This window comes from Dioszegia hungarica (genome assembly GCF_025882075.1).
Source record: "Dioszegia hungarica strain PDD-24b-2 chromosome Unknown MKK02contig_15, whole genome shotgun sequence".
NCBI classification, from domain to species: Eukaryota; Fungi; Basidiomycota; class Tremellomycetes; order Tremellales; family Bulleribasidiaceae; genus Dioszegia; species Dioszegia hungarica.
Window position 1 is genome coordinate 69492 of NW_026515772.1, and position 22363 is coordinate 91854.

The 22363-nt window shown below is 56.0% G+C and overlaps 12 protein-coding genes and 1 non-coding gene across 13 annotated transcripts; 9 read left to right on the forward strand and 4 right to left on the reverse strand.

Moving 5' to 3' along the window:
* Nucleotides 1-478: 478 nt before the first annotated feature.
* MKK02DRAFT_37900 (uncharacterized protein) lies at nucleotides 479-2082 on the forward strand (the record flags this gene model as incomplete). Its single annotated transcript, XM_053089830.1, has 11 exons — nucleotides 479-535; nucleotides 583-609; nucleotides 661-717; nucleotides 765-841; nucleotides 888-972; nucleotides 1005-1308; nucleotides 1340-1445; nucleotides 1480-1617; nucleotides 1666-1858; nucleotides 1903-1995; nucleotides 2032-2082. 11 exons carry the CDS (start codon nucleotides 479-481, stop codon nucleotides 2080-2082), a joined length of 1188 nt encoding a protein of 395 aa, XP_052944146.1.
* A 385-nt stretch (nucleotides 2083-2467) lies between these two features.
* On the forward strand, nucleotides 2468-2554 carry MKK02DRAFT_t2. The gene has a single exon. It is a non-coding gene; the product is annotated as a tRNA-Ile (tRNA).
* Nucleotides 2555-3288: 734 nt separating this feature from the next.
* MKK02DRAFT_28125 (hexose transporter-like protein) lies at nucleotides 3289-5443 on the forward strand (the record flags this gene model as incomplete). The annotated part of the gene is made up of 14 exons (XM_053087492.1): nucleotides 3289-3334; nucleotides 3378-3466; nucleotides 3516-3519; nucleotides 3567-3615; nucleotides 3659-3858; nucleotides 3905-4008; nucleotides 4052-4100; nucleotides 4148-4416; nucleotides 4449-4546; nucleotides 4579-4847; nucleotides 4890-4907; nucleotides 4950-5022; nucleotides 5068-5104; nucleotides 5138-5443. 14 exons carry the CDS (start codon nucleotides 3289-3291, stop codon nucleotides 5441-5443), a joined length of 1611 nt encoding a protein of 536 aa, XP_052944147.1.
* A 645-nt stretch (nucleotides 5444-6088) lies between these two features.
* Nucleotides 6089-7268, forward strand: MKK02DRAFT_16777 (uncharacterized protein; the record flags this gene model as incomplete). The annotated part of the gene is made up of 6 exons (XM_053085687.1): nucleotides 6089-6202; nucleotides 6252-6388; nucleotides 6432-6571; nucleotides 6615-6860; nucleotides 6906-7136; nucleotides 7183-7268. 6 exons carry the CDS (start codon nucleotides 6089-6091, stop codon nucleotides 7266-7268), a joined length of 954 nt encoding a protein of 317 aa, XP_052944148.1.
* Nucleotides 7269-7603: 335 nt separating this feature from the next.
* On the reverse strand, nucleotides 7604-8555 carry MKK02DRAFT_37903 (2Fe-2S ferredoxin-type domain-containing protein; the record flags this gene model as incomplete). The annotated part of the gene is made up of 6 exons (XM_053089831.1): nucleotides 7604-7626; nucleotides 7683-7774; nucleotides 7830-7959; nucleotides 8056-8165; nucleotides 8212-8254; nucleotides 8324-8555. The coding sequence occupies 6 exons, from the start codon at nucleotides 8553-8555 to the stop codon at nucleotides 7604-7606; spliced, it is 630 nt and encodes a 209-aa protein (XP_052944149.1).
* A 624-nt stretch (nucleotides 8556-9179) lies between these two features.
* On the reverse strand, nucleotides 9180-12003 carry MKK02DRAFT_37904 (uncharacterized protein; the record flags this gene model as incomplete). Its single annotated transcript, XM_053089832.1, has 7 exons — nucleotides 9180-9246; nucleotides 9293-9827; nucleotides 9860-11040; nucleotides 11085-11374; nucleotides 11429-11760; nucleotides 11808-11865; nucleotides 11917-12003. The coding sequence occupies 7 exons, from the start codon at nucleotides 12001-12003 to the stop codon at nucleotides 9180-9182; spliced, it is 2550 nt and encodes an 849-aa protein (XP_052944150.1).
* A 449-nt stretch (nucleotides 12004-12452) lies between these two features.
* On the forward strand, nucleotides 12453-13141 carry MKK02DRAFT_37905 (uncharacterized protein; the record flags this gene model as incomplete). The annotated part of the gene is made up of 5 exons (XM_053089833.1): nucleotides 12453-12633; nucleotides 12679-12736; nucleotides 12781-12891; nucleotides 12935-13004; nucleotides 13058-13141. The coding sequence occupies 5 exons, from the start codon at nucleotides 12453-12455 to the stop codon at nucleotides 13139-13141; spliced, it is 504 nt and encodes a 167-aa protein (XP_052944151.1).
* Nucleotides 13142-13246: 105 nt separating this feature from the next.
* Nucleotides 13247-14110, forward strand: MKK02DRAFT_37906 (uncharacterized protein; the record flags this gene model as incomplete). The annotated part of the gene is made up of 5 exons (XM_053089834.1): nucleotides 13247-13589; nucleotides 13634-13691; nucleotides 13734-13844; nucleotides 13895-13964; nucleotides 14027-14110. 5 exons carry the CDS (start codon nucleotides 13247-13249, stop codon nucleotides 14108-14110), a joined length of 666 nt encoding a protein of 221 aa, XP_052944152.1.
* Nucleotides 14111-14576: 466 nt separating this feature from the next.
* Nucleotides 14577-15637, forward strand: MKK02DRAFT_37907 (class II aldolase/adducin N-terminal; the record flags this gene model as incomplete). Its single annotated transcript, XM_053089835.1, has 4 exons — nucleotides 14577-14853; nucleotides 14895-15227; nucleotides 15260-15383; nucleotides 15436-15637. The coding sequence occupies 4 exons, from the start codon at nucleotides 14577-14579 to the stop codon at nucleotides 15635-15637; spliced, it is 936 nt and encodes a 311-aa protein (XP_052944153.1).
* A 230-nt stretch (nucleotides 15638-15867) lies between these two features.
* Nucleotides 15868-17704, reverse strand: MKK02DRAFT_28131 (putative Acetamidase; the record flags this gene model as incomplete). The annotated part of the gene is made up of 7 exons (XM_053087493.1): nucleotides 15868-15986; nucleotides 16021-16484; nucleotides 16515-16814; nucleotides 16847-16949; nucleotides 16985-17115; nucleotides 17147-17403; nucleotides 17435-17704. The coding sequence occupies 7 exons, from the start codon at nucleotides 17702-17704 to the stop codon at nucleotides 15868-15870; spliced, it is 1644 nt and encodes a 547-aa protein (XP_052944154.1).
* A 397-nt stretch (nucleotides 17705-18101) lies between these two features.
* MKK02DRAFT_28132 (major facilitator superfamily domain-containing protein) lies at nucleotides 18102-19851 on the forward strand (the record flags this gene model as incomplete). Its single annotated transcript, XM_053087494.1, has 9 exons — nucleotides 18102-18286; nucleotides 18319-18436; nucleotides 18469-18628; nucleotides 18661-18709; nucleotides 18743-18877; nucleotides 18912-19108; nucleotides 19149-19206; nucleotides 19240-19684; nucleotides 19729-19851. The coding sequence occupies 9 exons, from the start codon at nucleotides 18102-18104 to the stop codon at nucleotides 19849-19851; spliced, it is 1470 nt and encodes a 489-aa protein (XP_052944155.1).
* Nucleotides 19852-20201: 350 nt separating this feature from the next.
* On the forward strand, nucleotides 20202-20978 carry MKK02DRAFT_28133 (uncharacterized protein; the record flags this gene model as incomplete). The annotated part of the gene is made up of 5 exons (XM_053087495.1): nucleotides 20202-20278; nucleotides 20323-20504; nucleotides 20550-20647; nucleotides 20704-20855; nucleotides 20903-20978. 5 exons carry the CDS (start codon nucleotides 20202-20204, stop codon nucleotides 20976-20978), a joined length of 585 nt encoding a protein of 194 aa, XP_052944156.1.
* A 97-nt stretch (nucleotides 20979-21075) lies between these two features.
* MKK02DRAFT_16935 (putative 60S acidic ribosomal protein P0) lies at nucleotides 21076-22264 on the reverse strand (the record flags this gene model as incomplete). Its single annotated transcript, XM_053085706.1, has 4 exons — nucleotides 21076-21096; nucleotides 21141-21278; nucleotides 21435-22153; nucleotides 22198-22264. The coding sequence occupies 4 exons, from the start codon at nucleotides 22262-22264 to the stop codon at nucleotides 21076-21078; spliced, it is 945 nt and encodes a 314-aa protein (XP_052944157.1).
* Between the last annotated feature and the right edge of the window lie 99 nt (nucleotides 22265-22363).

Here is a 22363-nt window from a genome sequence, read left to right on the forward strand (position 1 = left end):
TCCCCGCCTTGGGTTCGCTCGGTTCTTGCTCCCTCTTACTCTACATTCCGCGGACGCCGAATGCGGGGTCATGCAGCTTCCGGCGGGATCTCAAACACGCCACCGAAAGCCTCTTTTAAAGCTGTTTTGTCTTGCCTGTTGGGAGATCGTCGTCGCTTTCAAGTTTCAAGGTCGTCGATCGAAGCCTGAAGCTGAACATCATGTCCAACCTTTGGAGACTCTGGAGAGTGTTGCTACCTTATCCTTCCTCTTTCATCAATCACCACTCCTCAATTCTCGTTTATCTGATGGAGTACTGACCTCAGCGGTCACCATTGTGGCAGCGACGGTGCTAGCTGACTCGGACCAACGAGCGACCAGTCCCGCAGATTGCCTTCAGCTCCGCTAAGCTATCGCCTACCCGGAGTGGAGGTTGCTTTTTGCTCCGCCTTGTCTGCTCGCGAAAGGGTCGCGCCTTGCATTCGACGACCTAGCCGGAATGGAGGCGGTAGCAGGTGCTCGGACGGCGGAGGAGCTGGCCATGGCTTTGGAAAGGGTGGGTGTAGGGCGGAATGAGTGTAGAGGACCTTGCTGATCATGTAGTCTGGCAGTACAGTGCAGATCTTGCAGGTATGTCGTCGCTCAAATGACCCCGGACGGTCAGATTGAGCTGACGAAAAGGCCACATTAGCAGGAGTCATTCCTACCATGATTGGCTGTGGAGCGTGTTTGGTTCTGGTGAGCTCGGTCATTCAAGGCTAGGCGAGGACTGAGCTGATGAGCAGTCCGCCGGCTATCTTAGGCGGAAGAGGGAGAAGGGGGTACACAAAGCCCTCTTATGCGCGGTAGCAGTACTGAGCATGTAAGTGGCTTTGCCATCCTAGGTTTGAAGCAGCACTGATGGTCAGGTCATCATGTATAGTCCTCGCTGTCAACCTCCGCCAACTCTCAACGCATATTGACAGTATGGCTGACGCGTACTACGGCGATTCCGTGAGTCTCGCCGTCGTCCCAGCTGATCGTAGATCTCCCTGATCTGTACCTTCTTCCTTACTGCACTAGCTACCCACCTATCTCGCCTGCTGTTCATCCACCGGGCATACGTCCTCACCTCTCGACGTCTCCTCCGCGTCGCCCCCCTCCTCGTTACAGCACATCTGGCGCTGTTCTCCCAAGTCGGGCTGGACATCTATGGCTTGACACAGCCAAAGTGGGACGCAAGGACGGCCGGGGCGGAGCTGGACGCCGTAAAGTCATGGTGGAGCGCATTGCTCGGTCCGAGAGCCAAAGTACAGGTGGTCTGGGGTATGGTCAGCTTTGTGTGTGATTGTGAGTCCCACTTTGGACGAGCTGATAATAGTGATGATCTGCCTATCCATCATTGTTGCTTTACTGCGCATGCGGACCTTCCTCGATCGTACAAAGGGCGTAATCAACCGCTTTGCTATGATGATCACACAGACAATGTAAGCTCTCGCGGCTGGGCAAAACTGATGCCAGGCTCCCACCTATGGTCTTGTCCGCAATATACGCCGCCGTCATCATCTCCAATACCCAAGGTCCGGGATCGTGGTTTCGCAATATCGCGGCGCTCCAGGCGGTGTTTTACTGGTTTGCGGTGGTATGGACGCTACGCACGTGAGTGGAGTGGTACCCTTTTTCGATGACGTCGAGCTGACCATCCAGTCGGCGAGACTTTGCCGCTATGCTTGACCCGCCGACACTGTCGCCGCCGATACCACAGGGCGCGGCTATCTATACCCCAGGCCACTCCCGCCCGCCAACACCGCGCGATACCAGCCATACCTTGGCGGAATGTGGAGGTCTGAGCTCTACCCTTGTTCATGGGAAGGGGGGAGAAGGATTATATGATGAGAAGGTACGTTTGGCCCTCTGAGGTTGAGCAACGCTGACACATTCTAGGCAGGTATAGGGGAGGCGAAGCTAGACGTGGAGATCAGGCGAGCTCAGATGACGGGGTCCTATCAAGGGTTGTCAGAGGAGGCTCGTAACTTGGTATGTCTCGGCTTCTCTGCTTGCTGATCGAAACAGACAAGAGACGAGGCTCTGCGAGGACGAGAACCAGAACTGCTGTACACGTAGGGAGAGGGGCGGATTCGAGATCATTGCGCGACGGTTGTAACGCGGCTTGGATATGGGTCTCTTTTGGGTATTTGGTATGAATTTCGGTGGGCCTACCACTGATACCGATCGGGCGCTCCATCGACATCACCACACTACAGGAGCCTACGCTGAGACTGACTGACCTCCTCAATCTGAGACATTCCGTGCGGGTGACCTTTTGGGCTTGGGTGTGGGGTTGGCAACGCCATGTACAGAGTAGTCGACCCTCGAGGATGATGGAGCACAGACTGCAGGTGCTGCTGGGGCCTTGATGCTGTTTGCGTGTTTGCGGGGTGTCCGCGGGGGGTTGAACGGGCCAGGATACGGAAAGGTTTATCAATTTTGATCGACCGGCTTGCAAAGTGCTCGTGTAGCTTAGTGGTAGAGCATTGTGCTTATGGGTTAACTAAATGTATCACAAAGGTCGTGAGTTCAATCCTCACCGTGAGCAGTTTTGCTCTTTTTGGCAACTTTTTGTCTCTTACAGGCTTCGGGGGCGACTTTCTGCGCTTTCCTGCAGCATTTTTGCACAGATTTTGGACATGTTTGGTAGATTTTACCGGATTTCTCGACGTTCAAAGCAGGCGTGGGGGCTCTTCCTGACGCAGCTGAGATGCAAGCTCTTCAGGAGATCCCATCTCGCCCGGTCAAAGATGCGCTGGGAGGAGAATGGGGGTCAGGGCTCACGGTGAGGGTGTGAACTCACGACCTTTGTGATCCATTTAGTTAACCCATAAGCACAATGCTCTACCACTAGCTGTCGGGCTCCTGCGGAGCTCTCCCAGCTTCGGTCCCTGCGGGACCTCAGCCTCCTTGATCCTGAGATTTTTGCCAACTCTTCACATTCCCCAAAGCGGATCTAGACGGGCCGGCATAGCGCGGATAAACTCGCCTCTCTCCTCATTCCGTCTTGTCCCGCTCATCACCCAAGATCACCCCGCATTGCCCCATAACTCCGGGGTAACGACACTGATTTGGTCATTCGACTGGCGGGCCGAACGCTGCCGGGCGGGCCGTATGTGCCAAGTACTGGGCAGCGGGCAAGCGCCCAAGCCTCCACATCTGCGGTAGTGGAGGTGACCCTGTGGGGTGAGGCCGATCCGAATATAATAGCCGGTCGTCCATCGGCTTCCCCGCTGTCAATACAATCTCCCACTAGTACTACCACAGACCACGCTCGCCAACATGGGAGGCAGCACTGATAATGAGACGTCGTTCGCTCGGATCCCAAGTGAGTGCAGGGTCAGGCAACGCGGACTGCTGCTGATGAGCAGACAATACCAAGGCAGCCTGGTGGAAAGACCCGGGATTGCGGATCAACGTATTGCACTGTATGGGATGCTGTCTCTGCCCTTTCTACCTAGTATGCTCCAACTTGTTTATCGTCTCTCGGATCGAAGCTGACGGGACAGGGATGTACGTTATCATCGCCTCCGCCTATATGAACGGATACTGATGAGTAGATGACCAAACCCTCCTGGCAGGTGTCCAAGCTATCCCCGCCTGGGGCCAGTACGTCCTCGCACCTGATCACACAACCTTAGTTGACATTCAGGTACTTTGGCTCGCCCAATTCCAGCCTCCTAGGTATCATCACCGCCTCGCTCTTCTTACCCGCCATCGTCTTCTCTTTTGTCGGCGACTTTCTCTGCCAGCGATTCGGTCGGAAGATTACCATCTACATTGGCTCAATGTTGATCATTGGAGGTGGACTCTTTAACGGTCTTTCGCGAGATGTCGGACAGTTTATCGCTTGTGAGTCGTTTACGCACAGATCAGAAATGGCCAGAGCTGATCTCAGCTCGCGTCATTGTCGGGATTGGAGGAGGTATCACCAAGGTCGCCGCGCCCGCATTGCTGCATGAAATTGCCCACCCGCGGCTGAGGGCTACCTTTGGTACCATCGTAAGCTAGGTGTCACAGCAGGCAATTTCAGCTGATACCGCAGTACTACGGTTTCTACCATCTCGGCGGAACCATCTCCGCTATCATGTGCAGTAAGTCGCCCCTCCTGATCTTCTGTGGGCACCCGCTAAACTAGCAGTCGCCGGCCTTTTCGTTCCCAACGTCGAGTGGCGCTGGCGTATGCCGTGCTTGCTCCAAGTCATGGGTCCCTCTATTGTCTTTGCCATCCTGATCTTTGCACCCGAGTCGCCTCGATGGCTCGCTAGCAAGGGCCGCACGGAGCAAGCCCGCGCTGTCCTCGTCAAGCACCATGCGAACGGGGATGATGAGGACCCGCTCGTCGAGTGGCAGTTTGGGGAGATCATGTCGACGCTGCAGCAGGAGCAGGACAAGAACAAGTCGCGATACGTGAGTCGTCATACTGATTCGGCTGATCTTAGATCGACTTCTTCAAGACGCCTGGGAACAGGAAGCGGCTCTGGGTGACTGTCGTCCTCGGCATGGGATCCAACTGGGTCGGAAACGGTATTCTGGGATAGTGAGTCCATTCAACGATCTCGCTAACAGCAGCTACCTCGCTCCCGTCCTGCGCACTGTCGGCATCACCGACCCCCTCACTATCACCGCCATCAACGCCGCTCTTGCCGCTTGGAACATGATTTGCTCCCTCGGTCTCGGATCCCAGTCTGAGCGTATCGGCCGTCGACCCATGTGGATCATCTCGAACGCGGGCATGGGCATTGGGTTCTGCTTCATTATGGGCTTTGCGGCTGGGTTCGCCAATACGGGGAACCAGGCACTGGGGATTGCGGTCATTCCGTTCATCTTCATCGTCTATGGTGAGTAGTCATGCGGCAACATGGGGTTTAGCTGACAGTCAGGCTTCTATGATCTTGCCTGTAAGTCTGAGTTTTACCAACCTGAATGAGGCTGATACTCAGGGATTTGCCTCAACTACACCTACGTCGCAGAGTTCTTGCCGTACAACTTGCGAACCAAGGGTCTGGCGATCTAGTAAGCCTTTTCTCTCCGCTGACATGTCCAAAGCTGATAGTCCAGCATCACCTTCAACAACCTGTCGAACGCGTTCAACCAGGTGAGTCCGTGTCTCATATGCCGAGCTACTCAGCTGATTCTTCCGTTCGTGAACCCGATCGCTCTCAGCGCGATTTCCTGGCGATACTACGCCGTCTACATCGCTATCGACTTCGTCATCGCTGTCATCGCCTATCTACACTTCCCGGAAACCCGTCGTTTGACGATCGAGGAGATAAGTCTGATGTTTGATTATGGTACGAAGGAAGGACGTCAGATGGCTCTTCAGCATATCGAGCACTCGCACGAGCCGAGAATGGGCAAGGATATGGAGGATGGGGATGGGATGGACAAGGGGAAGCCGGGCGCGGTACATCTGGAGGACTCCAGGGCGAGGTGAGGGTCAGGAGAGTCAAGGAATAAGGTTGTCACAGGGATGTAGGTCGTAAGACTCATGAATGAAGCTAGGAAGTGTGCTGTATGAGGATGGAGAGGATGGAGAGCATGATGAGGAAGTGAAACATGCAGTGCCGCCACCACGCACGGACCTCCCGGGCAAGAAGATAGGAGGAGATGTCCTAGATGTTTGATCACGGGAAGAGGGATGAGCCATTCATCCAGCACATGTCGAACTCACGAGAAGGTATAGAGTCATGTAGCGGTTCACCGAGCACTGCTCGACAGCCAATTCGCACTCAGACACATCTGCCACACTGACCGAGATTGACCGCCACACGCGGACCGGGCCGGTGGAGGTCGATTCGATTCAGGCACGGTTTGAAATGACGCACTGTTCGCCGCCATGCCACATGACGCTGCTTGGATGGATTGCCCCTGAAATCTGAGATCAAAGGGAGGTTATTCACGCAGCCAGCATCATCTGACCCTGCACCGGACCTTCGCGCAGCTTCCCTTCGCTTCGCTTATCCCTTCTCTTCTCAACGCGCGTCTCTCTTCTCTACTTCATACATCTACATCAATCCATAATCAAGTAAGTCTCCCTCCCTTCAACCTCCCAGCAGCAGGCCCAGCTCACACCTCCAGCATGGACTTCATCCCGCAATTCAAGCCCACCGGTACCATCTCGGTCAGCCCCCCAGGCGGGACTGGCCACCACGGTCACCACGGTCACCCGCACCCCATGCCTGGGTTCCCCCACGTAAGTTTGTCTTCTTGGTCTCATGGCTGGGCTGACGAAACAGCCCGAGATCGACTTCAACTTTGCGACCGCCACACACGTTGGGTTCAAGGCGCTCTGGATCGTCTTTGGCCTCTTCACCGTCGGCTTTGTCGTCTCGATGCTCATGGCTTTGAGGGTCGAGAAGAAGGCTCGGCTCTTCCACTGGTAAGTCAAAGCGCAGAATGCTATGGCCCGTGCTAATTCCTAGGCTTTCCGCTACTGTCCTCGGTATCGCCATGATCTCGTACTTTGCCATGGCTACCGGCCACGGTGTCGACATGGTCAAGACCCACTGGGACGGCCACGCGCCCGAGCGCCACATCCTCTTCAGGGAGGTGTACTACGCCCGTATGTCTCTCGGCATCTTCCGCTGGGATCGAGCTGATTTCAGGTTACATCGACTGGCTCTTCACCACCCCCCTCCTCCTGGTCTCGCTCGCATTCCTCGCTGGTCTCTCCCCCGCTGACACCGTCCTGACCATCCTCTTTGACCTCGGCATGATCGTCACTGGTCTCCTCGGTGGTCTTACCCCCGCCCGATGGCACGATGGCGAGGTCGCCCGCTGGTCGTTCTTCGCCGTCAGCTGCGCCTTCTTCCTCGGCATCTTCTACGTCCTCATCACCGGTGGTGTCAAGGGTGAGTTGCTAGTCTTGCTACATCAGGATTGAGCTGATTTCGCAGCCGCTGGTCTCCGCCCCCGCAAGACCCGTGGTCTCTTCTACCTCCTTGCCGGCATGACCGCCGTCCTCTGGACCGCCTACCCGATCGTCTTTGGTCTCACCGAGGGCGCCAACAAGATCTCGGTTGACGCTGAGATCATCGCTTACGGTGTGCTTGACGTCGCCGCCAAGCTCGGCTTCACCTTCATGCTCCTCTCGATCCACTCTCACGGCGATGACGACACCTACACTCGTGAGTAACCATGTTGCCGCAGTACTGGAAGCACGCTGATGATTAGTCCCCGACTGGTTCGTCAGCCCCCGTCAGGGCCAGGCTGCCGACGGCCGTGGTGGCTACGGTGCCATCCGTGTCGGTGACGAGTAAACGCTCAGTCCCGCGATACCAACGAACCATTATAATGGCGAGAAGGCAGTAGAAGCAAGATGAGAAGCAAGGAGATGGAAGTGTCCGAAGGGAATGAGTTCACGTCTCACGTCCACTGTGATTATGAGCTATGCACTTTTACGTTCGCTTTGCTCTGCTCTTAATATTGTCCCAATCGCAGGGCAGGCATTGCCGCACGACGCAGAAATTTATCGGGCTTGTAAGTTTAGCTGATCCATAAGATACGATCTAGGCAGGTGCGAGGCCATCGCCTTACTAGAACTGAGTGTAGGTAGATACATGTCTTAGAGCTGCTAATACTGCTTTACCGACTATCAATGAGTCCTCGCCTTCGCGCCTGGAAAATCAGCCTGTTGCTCTGTATCTCTTAACATGCTCGCTGGGAACACTCACCGTCCACATACATATTCCGCGTAGCCGACGGAAGCTTGGCAATCATCCCGTCGAGATCCTTGGTCAGCAAGACTTGACATCCTAGTCGGGAGCTTGCTGCGTCAGCGCTGACTAGCATCTGGGATTCAGGGCGAGATCGCGACTCACGTATCTTCCAGCCCAAATGCCAGATCCAGCATGTCGTTCTCCTCATCCTCCGGCTCGGGCAGCTTGTCGTATATCTCGGGATCGAGCACGACGTGGCATGTCGAGCAGGCTAGCGACTTCTCGCATGCTCCTGTAAAGTCAGCAACTGCCTCTTACATGTCCAGCAAGAAATGAGGGAACATGTCAGTGAGAAAACAGCGAGGGTTCTAAGGGGACACTAGCTCACCCTCAAGGTCCACATCCCACTCGTGCGCCAGACTCAACAGATCATCCCCCTCATTCCCCTCGATCGTCTTGATATCGTTCCCTTTGTGATCCCGGAATGTCACCTTGATCCTGAAGAGTCAGCTGAGCTCCATCCCAGGTCGGGCGTCAGGCTCACCCTGTTCCAGGCTTCGGTCGGACGAGATCGCCATGCTGCCGGGCTGAAACGTCAGCTCCCCTCCTCGTAGTTCTCGGTTTTCGGCCGAGCTATCCAACGCGGCAAGACTCACCAGTACTAGCAGAAAATGACCTGGCGCCTGTCCCCTGTCCGAGGGCAAGATGCGATGGCCCAGCGACTGATGCAGCCTGCTGTCGCAAAGGCTTGTGCGAGGATGGACGAATCGCAGAAGTGGGATTTGACTTTGAGACGGTCGAGAAAAGCGATCTTTGCGGTAGCGCAGCGTTGACCACAGACTTGGCAGCAGCCGTTTCGGTGAGTATGCGAGCAGCGTAGCGACTCATGGTGAGATGGTAAGTAAGTAAGAGGTAGATGTAAGGGGTCGCTCTTTTAGTGGAGGTGAGAGGATGCCGAAATATTGATCCCGCTGGGCATGCTGCGATACGAGTAGGTGTGGCAGATCTGAAACGGCGCTTCTATGTGCCAGCAATCTGCCTCGCTCGCCGCATGCCGTCTGGATAGCGCTTAAGCTTGACCTACTGGCAGCTGCTGTCATCCGGCCCAATATGAGCCCAACGGGGACATGACACTAGTCTTTACTTCAACCCAAGTCGCAGACGCGACGAACGAGCATGCCGAGATCTGTTTGTCTTCTGTCTACGTCGGCAGTGCTGTCTTTCATCTCCGAAGGATGGAGTTGTTCCGCCAGCATGATCGCCCCGACTTGCCTATCACTTACAATAAACTTGCACCGAGGCCTTCTCGCTGACACGAGCCTGAAGAACCGTGTACTGTCATCAGCGGAACGAAAAAGCCTGGGATCCTCGGCAGCTAGACTGGTAATAGGGGACAGGGGGGTGTAGATTCAGTATCTCAGTCGACATCGAAACATTAGATTATCTGTGGTTCAGTATGAATAGGTATACATACATCAGCCTATCCCGCTGATGACATCGATACACATTTGGCTATCTAGTAAGCGTCCAGACCAGCGAGTGCCATATCCACCCCAAGCTCTTGCTGAGCGTCTGCACACTGGCAAATCAGTTGAAAACTCGATATCCCATGCGGAAGTGCTCACGTTGGATGTCTGACCCATCGCGCCCATACCCAGTCCGTATGACCGACAACCACCCTGCCCAGAGATGTATCCTGCTGATCCCGATCCCAAGCTCCGCCTTGACCTCGATCCCACTTCAGATCGTCCCCCATATGATCCAGCTTCTCCGCCACCTTCCTGCCCGGACCCTGCACCGTAGTATCCTCCCGCCCAACACCCGCCCCTTGCTCCCATCTGGGCGTGTATGCCGCTTCGCGCAAACGCTCCTCATTCCAGGTATGGTACAGCCGAAGATCCTTCGTTTCCTCCGTGATGAACGCTACCTCGGTCCGCATCCGCTGTAGCTGCTGAGCGAGCGAGAGGAGCAGGTAGAGCATGAAGATGTTGATGAGGGTCGACCAGGACCAGATGGCGCGATATGGGCCTGACTTGGCGGGTTGGGCCTGTTCCATGGTGGGTGTATGATGGGTGTATGTGAGATATGGATGGGCGATGGGAAGAATGGCAGAATATGATGCGGCCGTATCTCGAATGAGATTGGAGTGGATCGCGACAGCTAAAGTCAGCTCAATCACGGCGATGACTCACTTTCCCACTTCCGACCTGCGAGATCCACCATCATCCGCCCCGTCGCTCCCGGAAATACAGGCAACTCGACCCCCTCGCTCGGTATCTCCAGCACGACGACACAGGCCCCCTCTACACCTCCTTCTCCCTTGCCTATCCGCACTTCCACTCCATCCTTCCGCATCACCGCCGCCCGCGGCAGAGCCCGGCCCCTCATCGTCGCCTTGGCGATCTTGACCCCGTCCGCCGCATCTGCAGCGGACGCGAAGAAGAACCCAACCTCGGTCGCCGGTTTCGGCCAAGGGAACGACACCGTCATCGTCGACGCTGACGTGGTCGGGAAGGGGAGCGAAATGGCGATTTCTCCCTGGACCGGCAGGGGACGATGTGAAGGGACGTCCGGCCAGGAGAAGGTGGGGGAGCTTTGGGTGCCGATGAGCTGTGCCGCCGCGTTTGGGTAGGTCAAATGGCATTGGGCCGTATGCTCGCCAATGTGGAAGACTGGGACGGCGATGGGGACCGAGGGCGACACGAGCAGATTTCTGGAAAGCGGAACGAGCTTTCCAGATATCCTGATATTCGCCTCCTCCGTGTCTTCCGCGAAAACCAGCTCGAACGACCGACCAGGCGCCGGGCGAGCAAGCGAGACCGCCAACGGGGCCTTGTCGACCGAACGAGAGAGCAGGGCATTCTTGCGCAGACTCGCCGGCGTGACGGGTGCCGGCGCATTGCTGAGCTCGAAGGAGAACTCGTCAAAGCTAGGATCAGGCTGAGGAAGGGGCTGGCGCATGAGACTTGCGCCTGAGCCTGAGCGTGAGAGAGAGGGGAGTGTCCGAGCGAGAGGAAGGTTCTTCCGAGCCCGGACAGTGGCAAAGGAGTCCTCGTCCGGTCGGTCCGTTGTGTCCGACAGGTTGGGATCTGCTGCGGGGGAGGCGGCGCAGAGGAGCGGATCCCACCAGTCGCTGTCTCGGCAGTACCAAGCAGCGAGACCATCACCCTCGATCTGCAGGTCCGACCAGCCCCACCCGTTGGGAAGCTCAACTTCGAAGGGTTGATACGATCCTGGCGAGAGCGTCGCTTGATAGTCGACTTCGATATAGGGATGGCGGGTGTCCCACTTGGGAGTAAGGTGTAGAAGGTGTAGAGATGGTATGGCCGAGAGTGTCGATCCGAAAGACCATTCCAGGCGTAGAGACTCGGTGCTGACGGTCACCTCGTTGATCATACCTCTTTGATAGAGACCCACCTTTGGAATCTGCCTTCGAGCCAATTCCCGCTCCCTTCCTCCTCGCTACTATCGCTGTCGATATCCTCCGGACCCAACGACTCCCCATCCTCCCACTCGTCCTCTTCTACTTTCCTGGCGCGTGTCGGCCTTGACTTTGAGCTTGGCGAGAAGGTTGAGGCGGGTACAGGGAGGATCTTCGGTTCGGTGACGATGCTGACCTCGCCATTCGATGTTGACGAGGACGCTCGTGGGGGAAGGCATTGGAAGCGAAGGATGTTGTCAAGACATTTAGGTGTAGTCAGATTGAGCTACTGGTCAGACCGGTTCCCCGAGTAAGATGATGGCTGCTGGAGCTCACTCACCTTCAACCAGCCTCCAGCATCCTCCACATCTTGCTCGAGCTCCAGAACGACCAGGAACTCCCTTCTTCCTCCGGATACGCCAGGTGATGCCAGAGCTACGCTCTCTCGCCTTCTTCGAGGTGCCGGATGATCGACCGAGATGTAGACTTGACCACTCGCTGCGTCAATGTCTATCGCGGGCCGGGTACCAGGCTGGTCGAGTGACTTTGACGATTCGGGTGAAAGGGAGAGAAGGAGGGCGGCGGTGCGTATCTGGTCTGCCTGAAAAACGATTGTAGGTGCGAGGGGAAGGGAATGGATCTGTGGCTCAGAGACGAGCCTGTGTCCGCCACCTGTGCTATCAGCTCCATCCATTCAGCAGCGAGGGGGGTAGACATACTGCTGAGTAGTACCCATCGACCCGTCTGTTTGTGGTCGACATCGCGGGGTAAGCTGATCTAGCAACATGAGCAAGGCGATACACTGAGGTTCCCGATGTCTGAGCTTACTTTTAGGCAGAGCAGAGTATGCGCCAACTCATCATCTGCGGAGATTTGAGCGGCGAGCTTGGTGATTACTAGACCGCTGGGGGCCATCCCGAGCAAGCGGATCTAGCTGCCAAAGGTGACGATGGTGTGCCTCACTATCGTCGGATTTGTGAAGGGATGTTATAAGTATGCTGATGAAGGAAAGCAAGATAGAGGAGGAGGGCTGGATCTTCTCAGCCACGCGAAAGGGGACGCGTCTCAACATGGTTGATTTTGGGTCTTACGTCCTCATGCCGTAACTACCTCGGCCTCGGCGATCACATGGCTCGACGCGGCGGCGGTGTGTGGCTAGCTGGCTGTATCAAAGCGACGGAGAAGGATGGTTCCCACGCTGTACGTCCGCTTCTCGTCCGCATCGTAGAGACTTGGCTATAAAGGGGCAAGGGCAGGCCAATCTTATCTCCACATGGGCAACTAGTCTTCTGACTGGAACCCTTTCTCCTTTCCAGCTATGTCTCTACTGTACCTCTCTTCCCCATCTGAACAACTCATCGGAGATGAAGTCCAACGATGGTCTCGAAGCGTTCTGGCAGAGCTTTAGCAGCTTCTGCCCCTTCAACTCCTCCGCCATCCAACACCTGCATCTGCTCGGGCTGGACGAGCTCCCAGAAACGGATGCGAAGGGAAGAAAGGCGATTGATGGGTATAAGATGAGCTGGGAGGGCACCATTCCTCCAGGTGAGTATTCGCAAGTATCGGCACGCGTACCCTGCTGATCAGAAGACTGGGATAATGGAAGTGGTAACATGCATGGCGCAGCCGCAGCTTATATTGTGGACCTGTGAGCTCTTCCCTGCGACTGGTATCAGAGCTGATAAAACCCAGCTGCACCTCCGCAGCCATCATGATTCATACTACTTCGGAGTTCTGGGGTCCACCGCTGGTCGCTGGAGTATCTCTTGCTATCAACATGACGTACCTACATCCAGCAAAGATGTGCGTGGTGCCCTTCATCGCCTTAGCAGAGCTGACCGGCCAGAGGTACGGAGATTCTTGTCGAGGTCGAGGTTCTGAAGTGCAGCGCGACGACTGCCAACCTGATCTGCAACGTGAGCTCCCTTCCTGAACCTCATGCTGCGAAGCCGTGGCTGACCTGTCTTAGATCCTTGACAGGAGCAGCCATCAATTGCTCGCTTCTGGGACGCATATGAAGGCGTGGATACCTAAGCTCCGGTCAAAGTTGTAGCGAGTACGGCCGCACGGGAGGAAACCCACTGTCGGATACTTCGCGGCTGCTCAGCAGGAGTACGTAGGACATGCAGCGGGCTGCAGCTCTGTCGTATCGCACAGAATGATCCTCCTTGCATCGCCTCCTTCGGAATTCGGAGGTACCGTAGGGTTTGACTTTACGGCATCATCACGTACCCCGCTCGGTCTCGGCAAACCGCGTTACCCGGTAGATGTCCTCTCTGCTCTCGTCTCCTCTCTTTGTGCTTCACCTAATCAGCGCGCGATGAAGCCTACGGAAGAGCACGAGGCCGCCTGGCAGGCCTTCGCACAGGTCATGCGATTTAACTCGAGCGCTGTGAAGTACTTGCAGATATCGGAATTGGACGAGTTCCCCGTCGCGGACAAGAGGGGGAGGAAGATGATCGATGGGTGGAAGATCAACTGGGAAGGGAAGATACCTCCAGGTAGGCCAGACTGCCCATTCACACGTCTTGAATCTGATCTCCAGAGTGGGATAATGGGAATGGAAGCATGCACGGGGCGCAGTCAGCTTGGCTCGTTGACGTGTGAGTTACCGCACCTAGCTGAGGACAAGCTGATGTCGACAGTTGCACCTCGGCAGCTATCTTGTTACATACGACGGATGAGTTCTGGGGACCTCCTCTGAGAGCTGGCGTGTCACTCAATATCAACATGACCTACTATCATCCCGCGATAATGTTCGTCCTCAGATCTATCCGCACAACTCTGGCAGTAGCTGACAGAATAGAGGCACGGACATACTCGTCGAGGTAGAGGTCCTAAAGTGTAGCGCTACTACCGCGAACCTCAGCTGTAATGTACGTCCGGGGTCACGTTGGGGTCGATGTCGCGTGCGTTCCGATCTGGGCTGACATGGCAGATTCTTGAAAAGGGCACTCGCAAATTGCTGGCTTCCGGGACTCATCTGAAAGCTTGGAGACCAATAAACCGGTCAAAGATGTGATGCATGAGGTTACAGTCTGAGAAAGGTAGTTTCTACGCTGCGCCTGATGATCTAGATAGGCTGAGGTAACAGAGTGGTAGGCTAGCAGTCTGGGCGGTTGCGAGGAGCCAAGCTAAGCCGGACTCTCTTATCGGACTATGAACCAACCCGCGCGAGGAATGTCGATGCCGATAAGGTGCGGAAGATACAACAAGGTCTCCATTTACCCGTTTTTAGCGATACACTAGACTACGCTTGTGACGGGTCGCTATCACCTCGCGTATCCAGCTCTAGGTCGGGAGCGCTCCCGACAACACTGCGATAAGGACCAGCTGCCAAGACTCCGACGTCTTCGGGTCAACTGACGGATCTCCGCACGTCCGGACCCGCCTCCTCGCGTCGCTTCATGGCGTCTACATCACAGCCACTGCACCAGTGTCGCCAGGACCCTTGACCGTAGACTCGACCCATCAAGAATACAGCAGCCATGTCAGACACGACCACCACCATCTCCGAGGCTCAACCCTCGTCGACCGCTTCGCTCAAGCTCCGCAATCCCAAGCTCATCCCCTCTCCCGCAACTGCCTCGTTCCCATGTACCGCCGATATCGCGGCGTCCCCTTTCCACGATGTCCAGACGGGACCTACAAGGACGATGCTTCCTGCGTTTGACAGTCTCATGGAGGAACGGAAGTACAGGAAGGAGCACCTCGCATTGGTATTCCGGATCATGCACCGCTTCAAACTAGCAGAAGGCATTGCAGGTGAGTTGTTTCTCTTTGAGGCTATCTCGCGCTGATCCCAGGTCACTGTAGTGTCCGAGACCCCGTCGAGCCGGATACTTACTGGGTCAATCCCCAGGGCAAGTCATTCGCACTCATGAAGCAATCCGACCTCGTCCGCTTATCGGTGTCTGACGGACGGATGATTGAGGGGGTCTCTCCTGTCGATGCCTCCGCCTCGAGCATCCACTCGCAACTTTACAAGACACTGGGACGGGGAGAGACTGGGGCGGAGGCGGTAGTGCACGTACATGGACCGTATACAAAGGCGTTCTCGAGTCTAGGGCGGACGCTGGATATGATCAGCCAGGACGCGTGCTGCTATCACGATGAGCAAGCTCTGGTCCCCTTTGGAGGTGAGTCCTTGGCTGGCAATCGCTGATGACAGGCGCGGTGTTTGACAATAGGGAAGGGGAGCGGATCGCCTCGCTAGTCGGGAAGGGCAAGATCGCTATCCTGCAGAACCACGGTATCATCTCGCTTGGCCGCTTATCTATCGACGAGGCTGCATGGTGGCGAGTACTCTAGCTGGGCGTCACTTACAGATTGAAGCTAATGTTCCAGGCAGATCAACTTTGAGATGTGTTGCCAAGCTCAGCTACTGGCCGACTCGGCGCGTAGACCGACCGACCCTATCGTCCAGGCAGGTCCAGACGAGATTGCGTCGACAAAGGCGGAGATGGGGACGCCGGAGATGGGCTGGTTCTCGCTCGCTGCGTATGTCGAGGAGGAGGAGAGGCACTCGTGTGGGGAGCACAAGTTGTGACCTGTCTCTATGTATTGATAAGCCACTGCTGAAGTTTACACGGAGATGTTCGCGCTCGCTACGCATGTCCGGGAGGAGACACACTCGGGTGGGGAGCACGAGTTGTAACCTATCTCATGAACTGATAACCTACGGCTGAAGTCTACCCGCCGATTTGCCTGAACGCTGTTACAAGATGCATCTAATGATCACAATTCCAAACCCAGATATACAAGCTACCAGTGAACCCCTCATGCCTTCTCCAGCGCCGCCATCACCACCTCTGTAAGCTTGAGCACCTTCTCCTCCTCGAACCTTAGGCCAACCAGCTGGAGCCCGACCGGAGCGCCAACGCTCTCCTCTGCGTCATCTGTACATCAGCTCTGTCCCCTATGCCAACCTACACTTCGCCCATACCCGCTTCTCCCTCTCATTCCTCCCCACATACCCCTCCGCGTTGACATCCTCCGGAGTCTGGAATCCAGCTGGGAACACGGTAGCGCTCTGATCCGTGAGGTTCCAAGTACTGGTATACGGGAGATGCAGATCAAAGCCGTACTTGGGACACGCCGCCCAAGGTGTTGTGGGGGAGATGAGACCGTCGATGGGTCGGCCCGTACCGGTGCGTCCGGAAGTGGCCATCCAATGTTCGAGCGTCTTCTTGACGAATAGCTGTCGGACCATCTGAGTATCCCACAGCTTCTCGACGGTGGGCGGTGTCGACTTGAGCGCCTCGTACGTGTCCCGATACGTCTCGAGTCCTTCTGGCCACGGCTCGCCGGATTGGGCGATAACGGTGGCGATCTTGACGCCGCCGTCTCCGCGGAAGAGGCGAGTGATGATATCGATAGAGAGATGTGTCTCATATCTATATTAGCGGGATTGTGAGGCTACTCACGGAGTGTACTCGATCACGGTATGGCCCGCAGCTTCTAGCGCCTTGCGAGTCCGCTCCAGCGCGCGCAGGACAGGAGGGAGCGGCTTTACTACCCCATCATCGACCAGCAGCCCAAAGCACAGCTTCTGGGGAAGTGTGATCTCGCGCCAAGGGATAGGTACGATGCTGGGGTCCGTAAGCCACCCCTCGCTGCCGACAATTGCCTTGGTCCAGAGCTCGAGGGAGGATAGATCGCTCGACATCGGCCCGTTGATGGAGCGGACGGCTTCTTGACCTGGAAGTCCAGAGCGCGCGCCATGCCTGATATCAGCTCAGTCAGCCGGGAGACTTACGTGGTGAAGCGCCCATAAGACGGCTTGAGGGCAAAGATCCCAGTGAACGCAGCAGGTATACGGACCGACCCGCCGATATCCGTGCCCACGCCAAAGGGGGTGCCTATGTTTCAGCTCGTGCCTTGGAGTGAAACGTACCTCTCAGCGCAAGCAACGCGCTCTCTCCGCCCGATGATCCACCACTGCTCAGGCGAGTGTTGTGAGGATTGGAGGTGTATCCGAAAAGATTGTTGTAGGTCTCGGGCATCATCATTGCAGTAGGGACGTTGCTGAGGTCAGCTCGGCAAAACAGGGACTTACGTCTTGCAGAGGATGATAGCGCCCTGGGACCTCAGCGTACCGACCAGCTCACTCTCCGTCTCTTTGGTCGCTGGGTCATTAGACCACGCGACAAAGCCGACGGAGGTGTCGAGACCCTCGACGTTGAAGTTGTCTTTGAGCGAGATGGGCAGGCCGTGTAGGGGTCCTTTGAGTGTGGCGGAGGTGGCGAAGTGGTCGTCCAGTGCCGCAGCTTCAGCGAGGGCGGCTTCGAAGCGGATTTCCGAGAGGCAATTGGTCTGTCTAAGCTCTGGCCACAACTGGACTTACGAGCTGATGAGCCACCGAAGCGCGCTTTGCGAAAGCCAGCACCACATCGTATGCCTTCAAGACCCCCTTGCGCATCCGCTCCACGAGCTCAGCGGCGGGGGTCTCGGTGATATCGAGCTCTGCCACGCTGAGTACTCCGCACGTCGTGGGAACATCCAGGACGTGCACGGATTGGGCGGTCTTGATACGCCATTCGTCTGGGATGAGGGCGAGATTGGCCGCCTGCTTCTGCTGAGCGACCTCGTCCCATGTCTGCGGTTGGATTGTCATTGTGTGTGAGCTGTACTTGGTGATGGTGAGAGCGGAAATGGTAAGGCAGCTGTTGCAAGCCAGGCGTATCGTTATCGCTGCGTGCCAGGCTGGGCTTGTCGTATCGTTCCGGATGTCTTATCTCGAGGACCCGGAGGAGGCGCGGAAGACAAGCGGACGGCCAGCTATCGGCCGCGGCCAGCGCCAGTTCTGCAGCAAAACCTTGATAGGGTCTCGCCAAAATCGCTTATATCTATCGAGAGTAGAGATACCGGGCCCAGATTGGTACCTCTTGGCGAGCGAGTCCATGATAAGGCGGCTCGAAATGCCGTGGTGGATCTGAGATGAGGTATGCTGATCTGCTACTTAATCTCGGTCGTCCGAGAACGAGAATCGCTATCGCCCCTGCCTTCTTACCATGTCTGCCCCAGCCTACCAACACCGCGAACCCTCGCCGACCGAGGATGAGAAGCGACCCGAGACTGATGTCGCTGTCAATGACGTCTACGATGACCAGCTCCACTCGGATGCCGAGTCCAGGATCAACATCAAGAAGCTCATCCGCAAGGTCGACTATCGGTTGCTTCCAGGCCTAGGTCTCTTGTGAGTGTGTTATATAGCTCTGCTGATGATAGGTACCTCTTCTCATACTTGGACCGTACCGCTCTCGCCAATGCCAGCATCTTTGGTTTCCAGCGAGACCTCGGTATCGGCCAGACCGAGTACAACTTGATCTCCACCATCTTCTTTGTTGTGAGTACCAAGTTGAGCTGAGCTAACGACAGCCATACGGTCTGTTCGAAGTACCCTCGCAGATCTGTCTGATGTACATCGCCCCTCACACCTGGATATCGGTCATGGGCTTTGCATGGGGTGTCACCATGACCCTCTCGGGCTTGGTACAGAACTTTGGAGGTGCCATGGCCGCGCGATTCTTCCTTGGAGGTGAGTCAGATCTTCTACTGAGCTGACGTCAGTGACTGAAGCTGGCTTCTTCCCTGCTGCTCTCGCTATCTGTGGTGACTGGTGAGTATCCCCCTTGTCTCCAGCTGACGACAGGTATCACCCCCTCAACCTCCAAGTCCGCATCGCCTTCTTCTACACCATGGGTCAGTTCTCCGGCGCATTCGGCGGTCTCCTCGCATACGCCATCAATTACATGAACGGCGCCGGTGGTTTATCCTCTTGGAGATGGTACGTCCAACCCCCTCGCTCCAGCTGATATCAGGCTCTTCATCATCGAAGGCATGTGTACCGTCGTCCTCGCCGTCGGTCTATACTTTGTCCTCCCGAACCGAGTGGACGACTGCAAGTGGCTCAACGCCGAGGAGAAGACGGCCATCTGGGATCGCAAGTCGGCCGGGACGGCGGCGGACCCCCTCGCGCGCAAGTTCGAGTGGCACTATATTTCAGAATGCCTCAAGGGTGAGTTGGCCGCAGGTTAGGGCTATTCGCTAACGATCAGACTACAAGGTCCTCATCCCTACGTGGCTTGCTATGGTATCGAACATCGTGGGATTCGGGTAAGTTCACGCTTCGGACTCGGCTGATATCAGATTCGCCTTCCAATTCCCCCAAATCCTCACCCAGATGGGCTTCGCCGCCGAGCGTGCTCAGCTCCTCACCGTCCCTGTCCACGTCATCGGCTGCATCCTCACCTTTGCCACCGGATGGTTCAGCGACCGTATCGGCAAGCGCTACCCCGGTCTTCTCTTTGGCCAGGGCATGGTCCTTATCGGTCTCATCCTCGTATTCGCCTTCCCCATCGAGCCCCGCTTCATCGGTCCCCGCTACCTCGGCTGTATCTTCATCTCGGCCGGCGGCAAGCTGTGTTACCCCGGTAACTTGACTTGGGTCAGTAACAACGCCGAATCGAACGGGAAGCGCCATATCGCCATCGCGATCACGTGTACTATGGGGAGCATATCTACGATCGTGGGAACCAATGTCTATCTAGGCGCGGAGGCTCCTAAATATACCACAGGTCTCAGCTTGAGCATTGTGAGTCTGTCCCACTGACGAAGGAGGATGTGGCTGACCGCCAGGCACTGATCAGCTCGGCAATCATTGCGACGCTCGTTCTTCGCTCTCTCCTCATCAGGGCCAACCGGAAGCTGGATGAGGTGCAGGGCGGGCGGATCGAGGGGGCCTTCCGCTACATCTTGTAGTCTCGCAGATGCGGGTAGTCTTGGGTTTTGGGATTCGAATAGATGGGATCTTTGGTTCAGTTTTCTTGTATATGGCTCCACCTGAATGGGATATGAATGTTTTTTGACCGTGTAGAGCGACTGGAAAATTGAACCTGGACGGTCTCAGCTTTAGAACATGCTGAAACATGAGGCGGAGGAATGAGGCGCTCAAAGGATGCCCGGTGTGTATGTTCGTCATGGCCAAGCCGTAGATCGGTCACTCAACCTTCTCTCAGGTTCTCCTTACTTCCTCTCTATAGTCTACGAGTATCATCATCTTTCTCATCTACCGGAAGATATCTCACAAGCATCATCCACCTACAAACACCATGTTCAGACGAGACGAAGCGCTCGAGGGCCATGTCCTGCTTGGCCTCTTCTTCTCCCTCGCCTCTTGCTTACTCTTGTCAGTAATATCTTCACCGTCCTCTATCTTCCGCTGACAGACAGCACGCTCATCAGCTTCTCTACGCCCTTCATCAACTCCATCTACTTCCTGTACGCCTCCCAGATCCGATATGGCGCTTTCGGATACTGCGTCGATTCCAGTGGCTGCATCAAGCCTGTGCTAGGCTATTCCGGACCTGGACTCACAGAGTGGCTGACTAGAACGCACATCATGTACGGGCTAGGTACGTACCACTGACGATATTCGAGGAGAGGGGCTGACATACCAGCTGCTCTGTGTATGCTCCTCGCCCTGATCGCCCTCTTCCTCTCCATCCTCCAACTTGGGACCATCATGCGCAACCCCATCTTCTTCCGCTCCATGGCTGTAAGTTCCTGCGCTGTTCATGTCCACTCGATTGCTCCTCCTAAATGACGCCCCAGCTCCTAGGCACAGCCTTCTCCCTCCTCGCTACCATCTTCGCCCTGATCAACTTTGTCCAGGCTAGAAACCGATTCAATGCGCAGGGCACAGCGGCTTACTATGGTCCGGCGCTGTGGATGGGGATAGGCGGGACAATCGCGGCGTTGCTAGCGTGAGCTTCTGAGCAAATCAGTGGTCAGGGGTAGAGCTAATGATCAGAGCGGCAATTGGCGGACCGCAGATCACTGCGCGGTATATGTATCGAGCGGATAATCGCGTGGCGTACAACCTCTGACGGAGTAATGAATACCCATGGATTGTCCGACCTGACAAGACATGCATAGGATACACGCTGTCTACTTCCATCTATCCGAAAGACGCGGGCGAGTCGATTAGTCGAAGAGACCGAAGCCCTGTAATGTCAGCGTAGCTCGCATGCGACAGAAAGTACACGCACCATGTCGTCGTCAGACTCCTCCTTCTCCTCCTCCTCCTTGGCAGCGGCGGGGGCGTCACCTCCAGCGGCCGGGGCGGACTCCTCAGCAGCGGGGGCGGCAGCGGCGAACGCGTCCGGGTTGGCAAGGTACTCCTTGAGCTGGAATGTCAGCTGAGCTCCAGAGACTAAAAGAGGTAAAAGATTGAAAGAATCAGTGAGGTAAAGCTTGTGTTCAAAGTCCGTAGACATAACAAAATGTGTAAAGAATTGTAACATCCGAAGAGTGAAAAGAAGCCAAATAAACCCAAAGCTCACCTTAGCGGAACCCTCAAACTCGTAGTCGGTCGCGAGCGACACGGCGAGGAGGTTCTTGTACGAGTTGACAAGGGAGTGGGTGACCGAGGCGATGGTGGGGAAGTTGATCGCGAGCGAGATGGCAGCGATGGTCTTGACACCCGACATGAAGCCGTCAAGGAGGGTCTTCTCCTCAATGTCGAGGATCTCTGGGGGGAAGACGGCACCGTTGTCGTAGACCTGGACAACAGTCATACCGTAGGTGAACGGGGAGATGTTGAGCATGTTGAGCAGGGTGGCCTCCGAAGTACCGACCTTGGTCCCGGCCTTGACGACCTGGACGTCTCCGACGATTTCGATGGTACCACGGGCAATCTTGGTAGGGATACCAAGAGCCTGGAAGAAGGATGTCTTTCCGGGCTCCATACCGGTGTTACCACCCGGGACGTAAACGTCGTTGGGGGCAACGGCACCGGCACGAGCGGGAGCGGCGACCTTGTTGGACACGATGATCTCCCGAATGTCCTTGAGGTCCGACGAGGTGAAGACGAACCCGATGTTTCCGCGGACGTGGGGCATGAGCTTCTCGAATTGGGGGAATTCGGGAAGGATGACCCGGAGGGCACGGCGGACCATGGTGTTCTTGCCCATGAGGACAACACCCTTGCCTCGGAGCGTCTGACGGATCATGTGCAGCTGCTGCGACGAGACGTTGTCAATGTTGACGAGGAAGATAGAGGCTGGGGATTAGCTAGGGGTCTCTACTGTACGGGACATGACTTACGGTACTGGCCGATGAGAGCCTTGAGCTTCTCAAAGTAGACCTCCTTCTCTGCGCGAGTTCCACCCATCTTGACTGATTTGTTTTTGGTTGTTTCGGAGGTGTGTGTGCTAGCCTCCCAAGTGACTTCCTTGTTGAAGCCAGAAGGATGTTTAAAGACTAGTAGAGT